Source organism: Cheilinus undulatus, linkage group 21 (genome assembly GCF_018320785.1).
Source record: "Cheilinus undulatus linkage group 21, ASM1832078v1, whole genome shotgun sequence".
Taxonomy (NCBI): Eukaryota; Metazoa; Chordata; class Actinopteri; order Labriformes; family Labridae; genus Cheilinus; species Cheilinus undulatus.
The window spans coordinates 38,852,430-38,860,882 of NC_054885.1; the positions used below are offsets into that span (position 1 = coordinate 38,852,430).

The window sequence follows — 8,453 nt, forward strand, 5'->3', positions numbered from 1 at the left end:
AAGATATTTAAACTAAACAAGCATTAAACCTATGACTTTTTGTCTTCCCTGTGCTTTCTGTTCTTTGTGTGAAATGTTGCTCAGTCTGAATGTTTGCACTGTTGAGGGAAAGATAAGGGGAAAAAACTTTGACTTCAATGTTCTTGATAGAAAACGAACAAATTAAGACACGATTTAGTTATTCAACACGATTTATATTCAAATGTAGATGCTATTTTGTGCTCTGCCCACGTTGCTTTCTCAAGGGTGTAATGTGTTATAAAACGAGCGCTCCCAACACTCGAAGCTGGCAGCGGACCAATGAAATTCCTCCGTGTCACTGTGGGATGGGCTGAAATTCTTCACTTCGGAGTTCGGCTGGGCACGCGCAGAAAGGGGAAGTTGCTGGACGTCCAGTTGGCAATCTGACGAAGTTGTGCTCGGAAACTTGAAGGCTCAAAACAAAACCACTATGACTTCGACGAATATGTTTCAAGGGCTGGATACTGGCTCCAAACCAAGCTCGAGGTGGAGAATATAAGTATTTCCTAGAGTGTAGCTAATTTAAAGGTGAAATTAGTGGCCTACGATGTCTTCTTTCGAGTCCTGTTGTCAAGTTGGTCAGCTTTTAAAATTTAGGTTAACGTTATGTGACAGCAGCATAGTCGCTAAATTTAATGGCGTCTCCGACTACGTCGCTAACACTTTGCTATTTTACGGTTACAGTTTGATCTTAACGCCTGGTTGCTAAAGTTGACGTACCGCGGCTCAGTTTGAGTTGTATAAGCAAACTTAAGAGTCCAAAATTAGCCGTGAAGCTAACCGAACAGGCGTTGTCTGTTGCCTGCGGAAGTGTGAAAGCCTCTTCAGACAGCTCCTCTTTGTGCTAACCGACATGAGCCACATTGTTCGAGTTTAGAGAGGCCAAATCACCCGTTAATGACTCAGAAGGGTCAGTTCTTGGCTCATATCTGATATAAAGTAGGGGTTGACGTGTGTGAAGGCTTTTAATAGCGAGATGAAGTAAAGCTTTGAGAGCTACTATGGAGTTTCAGACGTATGGCGCCATACCGGGTGTATAATCACATAACATGTTATTTAGCTGTGCTGTAACATACTGTATTTAAAGCCAGGTGACTCATTGCTTTACTTATATTTTTGTGTGTCAGCGTAAGGGTTGTCAGGATATTCGAAATTTACACTTGCATACGACTCTTATGAGGGAAAACGAGCAATATCGATACGATATCAATATATTTATACGATATGTTGTACTATATTGAGAATAAAAATAGATGTTCCATGTATCCAAATTGCTTTACTTTACCTTAATCTTCAGAATTTGCTATTGCACACAATCTGAAGTGTTTTTTTTAGACTTTTTGCAGGCCTTCACTAACAATTTTGGATGTTAAAAAGAAAAGAATAACTAATAATGGGTTTCTTTGACTGTTAAGTTTTTGTCTCAGAACAAAGATTAAAATTTTGTATTCCTGAAAACCATCAAATGCACTGCAGTAGGGATGCATGATATTGGCTTTTTTACCAGTATCAAATATACCAATTTAACACATTAATTTGAGTTAATTCTGATATTTAAATACAGTTCAGACTGAAAATTACAGTCCTTAAAATGCACTTTTAAGTGTAAGGAATGATGATGAATACATAATAAATACTTTAACTGACATAGGTCTGTTGATCCAAGCTGAAAGTCCGTTAACTTTTTTTTTTGATTGACCAATACTTTCTGCTGATTTTTATGATGTAAGATATTTGTTGGAAATATAGGCACAAATGTTTTTATCTGCTAATATTGATAACATGCTGATAATATCATGCATCCCACTTTAACATATTTATATTTATTTGACTCTGTGTTTTTACTTATGTTTTTAGTGTCGTAGCAGTTAAAACAGTATGTTTCTTTAACAAAGTCAAATGGAAATTCTTGAACCTTCTGTTGCTGCTAAAGGTTGTCACAATTTTAACTTTTTTATGGTCTGTTTTAGAATTGTCCCATCTTGGCTGTTTTAATGATGATTAAAAGTACTGAAGCTTTAGAGAGGAAATAATGGTCGTTTTTCAAACTAAGTTCTTTTGCGGGACAAAGGAAGAGAAAAACTGCAATCTTCTCAGATTCACAGGTGACCCTTACTAACATCCTGTTCTTTAGAAGATGCAATTATTGCCTACAATTTTTCAGTGATTGAAAAAAAAGATAATAACGCATCATTTCTTGTCTCTAACTACAAATAATGTTTTTGTACTGACATCATTTGACTATTACTAATCTACCCCCCTTTTTGAATTAGCATCCAATTAATTATAGGTTTCCACCAGTTATTTGTTAACTTTAACTGTAATAACTTAAAGACATTATTTAACTTTAACCTGTTAATGGGTTTAGATCCTTTTTGTATAAGCTTTGGTTAATTAGCTCAGTGAGCTATAGCTGCCGTTAACTATTTATAGTAATGGATTGATTTACTTGTTACTTTCAGGATTAGTAGTTTGCTCTTTAAACTGTTGGTGAAATACTTTTGAAAATTTCTCAAGAGCTCAAAGTGAAATTTTTTCTTCATTTGCTGACAAACTAAAGCAGCAGATCATCACACTTACAAGCCAGAATGACCACTTTTTTTTTACCATTTTGCTGATGAAGTAAATGACAAAAAGGTTCAAGATGTTTATTTTTTATGTTCACTGTTAAAATGGCAGGATTAAATTTATTTGAGCTTTGTGAAATTACGCTTGCTCAAGGTACCTGATCTAATCATGATCTTATAAGTAGTAACATGATCTCTAATATTTTCCAGAGTCTTGCGACCTCCTGGAGGGGGCTCCAGTAACTTGTTTGGAGGCTATGAAGAGGATGCAGGAGCATCAAGAAGACCCAATAAGATGGCTTCTAGTGTTTTCGCCCCGCCAGAGCAGCCCCAGAGTGGACCCAAACGCTCCAACCCTCCAGGTCAGTCCAGCATGGTGGGGCTAGCTGATGTCAAGAGGCAGTGCAGTCAAAACATCTCTCAAAATCTGGGGTGTGAAATCTGTTACTATAATGTGATAACTCCAGTGTAAACCATTCACTGTTCTCTGGGCCATCTCTAGATTTTGTGAAGTATGTGATAAAGTACATTTTAAGTCTTGTCTGCTGTTGAATAAACTCTCCAGTCTCCTTACAGGGACTTAGGGCCATTTTGATTACCTTATCAGTGGAATTTGGTCTGTGACGTGCATCCCCGTAATGATCCTTATATTTCTGTACAGGTAGAGCTTTTCCCAGTGCTTTATCTGCACAGTATGTGAGTGAATAATTTGCTCACCACTAAACCAAACAGGGGTTCAACCTTGATCAATACACAAAGTCTAGGATATCTGTCAAATAATTCACACACCTGTTGTGACTCCAAAAGACATTTTTCCTTAAACCTGTTATGGCTTTGCTGTTACAGTAAGGGTTGTTGCCTCTCTTGTGCACATGTTCACTGTATGTACCATGTGCTATTTTGCCTCAGGGTTTATAGTGCACCTGGATTTTCTGGATTTTGACATGATGCCTTTCAGTAGAAATATTTTTTCCCTCTCTTTATTACCTTTTTTTTTTTAAACTTTTTTTTAAAGCCACGTGCGTTAGGTGCACACACCAGTATTAATATTTAGGGCTTGGAATTGATGTAAAATTACATTAAAATTGAATAAGTTTTAGTAATTAGGGCCCAAGCAAGGACTCTGTTGGAACTGAAGGAATTATTATTTTTCAGGCCCTTCACAGCCTCATTTGGGGGCCTCAATAGGCCTGAAAAGTCATCAAAATTGGCAAGACATTAAGGCACAGTGAAAATTTCCATATTCTAGTTTTACTCTTAGATTGATCATGTGATAGGACAAAAAATGGGCTAATTTATTACTAACTATTAAAGATGAATAACAACACTGAAGGTGACTTTTTATCTCTAGAAGGGTCACACATTTTACAGCTGATGTTTATCAACCAGTAATGTTCACCATTTGTTCCTCAAGTTGTACGACAAAATAATGAAACTAAAGTAAAATAGCATTTCAGAATAATTGTGGAGAAACAGAGCCAGTGGGTAAAGCACAGAAGAGCCACAGTAGCACAGTTTTTGATGAGTTGCATTTATTGGTGATCTGTAAAATAAAACGGCACCACAGATAACCTGCAGAATGCCAGATATCAGGCCCGTTAATAAGCCAAGAGCATAATCAGTTGATTCCTGTGTGCATGGGTGTATAAATGTGTGTATGTCTATATGCATATACCCTGGAGTGGATTTTTCCCCTCTCCTTTTTGTTTTAAGATGTCCTTTGGCTTATCGGCTGAATGTAATGGGTACATATGCTTACATGGCTGGGCAAAAAAAGAAATACCTGTTATATTGTTGTTTGGTGGAAAAATAAATAATAGTTAAGTTAAAACAAAGTGAAAGAATCATTTCTATGTCCAAAATATAGCTCACATTTTGATAATCACCTTTCAGGCGGGAAGACAAGTGGAATATTTGGGGAACCTGAACCTCCAGCTCAGCCACAGAGACCCATACCTCCAGGTGGACCAACTAGCAACATATTCGGGGATGCAGAAAGCGCACCTGTTGTGAGCCCAAGCCGAAGCCATCCAAACAAGCCAAAGGTAGACTGTGCACATACACTTACAGTTACCCAATACCATGCTGGAGCACAGTTGTCCCCCCTCCCCTGTCCTCCTCTGGCCTACACTGAAACACGCTGGTCTGGGTAACATTGTTCTGTAAACTTCAACTGTTGCTGGAGCTTTCTGTTTCCACATTGGTAGGATATGTTGCAGTCAAGATGAGCACTGCACTATAACATTCTGGATTGAACTTTTCAAAATAAAATCCCTGTGCAGCATTTCTAGGGTGAAACCCCCCCATTTGTACAGAATGCTGTGAGGTAATTTTGCTGTACATGTAAGATTTATGTGGAGGCAGCAGGAGACGAGTGTAAATTATGCATCATGTCCATGTTGTGTACCTGTGCTTTTACTTCCTCATCATACTGTGCTGAATTGCACCTCTGCCAACCATGCCAGAGGCAAGGAAGTGTTCTGTGCTTGAGCATAGTATGGCGCACTCATATTAGTCAAACATGCTTGTGCTGTTGTGAACGTGCCGTTAACTTTTATGTTGCCTACTATCTGAATGACCACTTTTACCCTCCGACTCTACATAACACAGCATCTACTGAGCTCTTTAACATTTATTCAACCCCAACTCAGGTATTTATTCACTGTTTACTCCCTGCTTTGTAAAAAAGGGTCTAAAATCATGTATTGACCACGTTGCATCCTGTTAGAATTCAAATGCGCAGCAGCTTTGTGACACACCTTCTTGTATCATTCTGTCCTCAGCATAAATCAATAGTGTTTCTGCAACCAGAACGTATTGGCTAAGACTGCTGAGTCGGTTTTCAACAATCTCAGCAGAGACACAAAATACACCTTTCACTCTATTATGAATAAGTTGGTTTGCTTGTTTTCTAGAAACTTTTTCAGGTTAATTTTGATGTTTTACCTCATACAGCTGTTCATTAGCAGCTCAGAAACACTGAATGTTGGGGTGTTTGTTCTGCCGGGCCAAAAGGAATTTTAAGGAGATTTTGGATAAGCATTTCGATGTAGAACTTCGCTGTTCTTGGCTCCAGTTTTAGAGACTTTCCTTGCTGACTAAGGGAAAGTTAACATAGTCAACATGTTTATTTCTCCTGCACAGAAGCTGAAAAGATAACAGGTCTCATCTCAAAATGTTCTACAAAGACTTGTCACTTGACCTGAAACCCTCGACACCCCATGAAGGGAATTTTCTCTATATGTTCAAAGACCAAAACATAAATACTCTTGACTTGTTGCATGCCAAACAGTACAGCCTGTGCCCTGATGGAAGATTTGATAGCTGAAATTGTAGTCAAGCCACTAAGACTGTGGGTGACGCTCACTCGCCTGCTGTAACTTGTTTGATCCTTTGCATAGAGCACATGTGATAAGATTTAGTGATCCTACTCAGAAAATGTTCAGCCACATCACAGGATGCACTGATCTAGATATACAGCATGACTTTATTCAGTTTTAACTTTTATTATTTATTCTATTCCTTGCACACTAAGAAATTGCTTTTCTTTTTTATGATTTTTTTTTACAGGACAATCTAAGTGTGGGAATTGAACCTGAGTCACCAGGTGAGCTTTTTACATCAGGAAAATGACCGTAAGAAGTTTTTTTGGGTGATTTATGTGTCATAGAGCATCTCCAGAGTTCCTGCAGCAGTGAAAGACACTCTGTTAAAGGGACTGACTGAGAGATAGAATACTTCTTTATATTAAGTGGTTCGACTAATTTCAGTTGACCTCCTTGATCTTTTTATCCCCAGTTTTTGATTTTTACCAGCATTGTATTAACATTCAAGCATCATGATAACCCCTCTTCTCTTCTGACATTTCTGAAGCACCTTTCCTTCTTCCTCTCCAGCACCTGTAGCCAAAGACAGCCAGTCTGAAGTGAAGGAGGAAGCAGCCCCCCCTGTGCCAGCCCAGGAAGAGCCCGCTGCTGAGGCTGCAGCGCCTCCTCAGCCTGAGCCCTCCTCCTCTGTCTCGCCTCCTCCTCAGAGCGCAGAGGCCGGTCAGCTGAAGAACCATGAGCCTCATCTGGGACCCAAACCTCGCTCGCACAACAGGGTCCTGAATCCCCCCGGAGGAAAGTCCAGTGTGATGTTCTACTGATGAGCTGACCACGCCGCTCCCCCCCGTTTGTGTCCACACACTCCCCTCTGCTCTCCTTATTGTCCTCTCTCATTCCAGCACCCTCCCCTCTACCCACAGTTACTTCAACTCTACTCTACATCAGAAACTTCTTGCACTTTCAGCTCTGTTCAACTCTTTTGTCCAATCTTTCAGATTCTTATTTCAGTATGTTTATGTGCAGTTAGAAAAAGTCAAAATATGGTGTTCATCTGACTAAAACTGGACTTTTAAAAATATTTCAACACATCATACAGCCTGTTAGCTGCTTGCTAACTTGTATGCAAGATCAACCAGAGGTCTATTGTTAAAAGCTGAAAGAGGAAGGGGGGATGTCATAACAGACTTAGACGTACTTTGTCAGTAATCAATCATCCCCTGATACTTTTACACCAATTACACTAACTAATCTTAACTTTGCATGTAAACATACTGATCGAAACCTGCAGTCATACAATCACTAATAGGTCAATCAACACCTTAGCTGTCCAATAATCACTTTACCTGTGACATGATTCAATCTCTTTTTCACTGTCTCTGTGTTTCAGCAAGTGTACTTGTAGTTTGTTCAAAGGCACAATGGTTTCTCATTATGCAAACATGTTTCAGGAATGGTTAAGATGGAGTGTTTTTGCAATATTAATCTTTAAACAGTCCTTGATTTCAATCATTTGAATGAACTGGTAGACATGCTCAAAAATCAGGACGCTTGTGTGAAACCTCATCATGTAGGGGTTCAGTCAGGAGGTGAATAGATATTCTCACAGATTAAAATGTTTCAGGGAGTTCCTCTTGTGCCACATTTTTTGCATTGCCAGATCTTCATTAGCCACTTTAAAATAATGTTTAACTAACGAAAGCCTTATGTCAGCTCAGCATTGTTCATCTTCTGTTGCCTTCTTATTAAAAACTCCTTCATTTGAGTCCAACATCACCGACCTGCTGGTCAAACACAAACTCTTCAAAGATAAAGAAACCAAAAATTGACTTTGAGACTAAGACGAATGCGGTTGTTTACTCCCAAATATTTCTCCTTTCTTATCAAAGATTCCATTTGATTTAATGCATTGTATTGTGCAGGTACTTTTCTGCTTCGCCCTCATTGCTTGCTTTGACTGAGAACATGCCTCTTTGTATTGTTTTGCTTGGGGTAGGCCTCTGTTTATGTTTTAAATTAAAACGGCTGAAGACAAGTGAACTCTGGACAAGCGCGTGGCCTGCCTGAGTCCAGGTGGGCTCATTGATAATCAACTTCTCATCCACTTCATGACGCACATTCATGGTATTCTGATGCCAGCCTGTCCCCCTCGTGTTGATGTGCCTGGCAGGCAATGAGTGCAGCAGAAGAATGAAGTCCTGTGTATTGCAATAAAACTGTTGTTTTGCATTTGGAGTTTGTTTTGTTGTTTCCTTTACAAAGGCACATTGATGCTGTCTCTTCTCACAGTATTTAGGATTGTAAATAAACTTTATAAATGGATTTGGTAGCAAAATTATCTTAAAGGATGTAGTAGCTAAAATACTTGAGTTTATTTCTAAAAAGGAAAATACAATGCTTACGGTTGAGTAAATCCTCTGTGATTCAAATATAGACTTCTTTATGAATCTCAGGCTGAATCTTTTGTCCATTTTTGGCCCTCAGCTGCACTCTAAATTATTGTATATAATAAAGAGCTCACTCCTTGCCTTGGAGGAAGATG

At 38.9% G+C, this 8,453-nt stretch overlaps 1 protein-coding gene across 1 annotated transcript; it reads left to right on the forward strand.

The window, feature by feature from the left end:
* The first annotated feature begins 350 nt into the window (after positions 1-350).
* On the forward strand, positions 351-8,140 carry jpt2 (Jupiter microtubule associated homolog 2). The gene is made up of 5 exons (XM_041817220.1): positions 351-507; positions 2,799-2,950; positions 4,482-4,633; positions 6,159-6,195; positions 6,485-8,140. The coding sequence occupies exons 1-5, from the start codon at positions 452-454 to the stop codon at positions 6,733-6,735; spliced, it is 648 nt and encodes a 215-aa protein (XP_041673154.1). The 5' UTR covers positions 351-451; the 3' UTR covers positions 6,736-8,140.
* Positions 8,141-8,453: the final 313 nt, after the last annotated feature.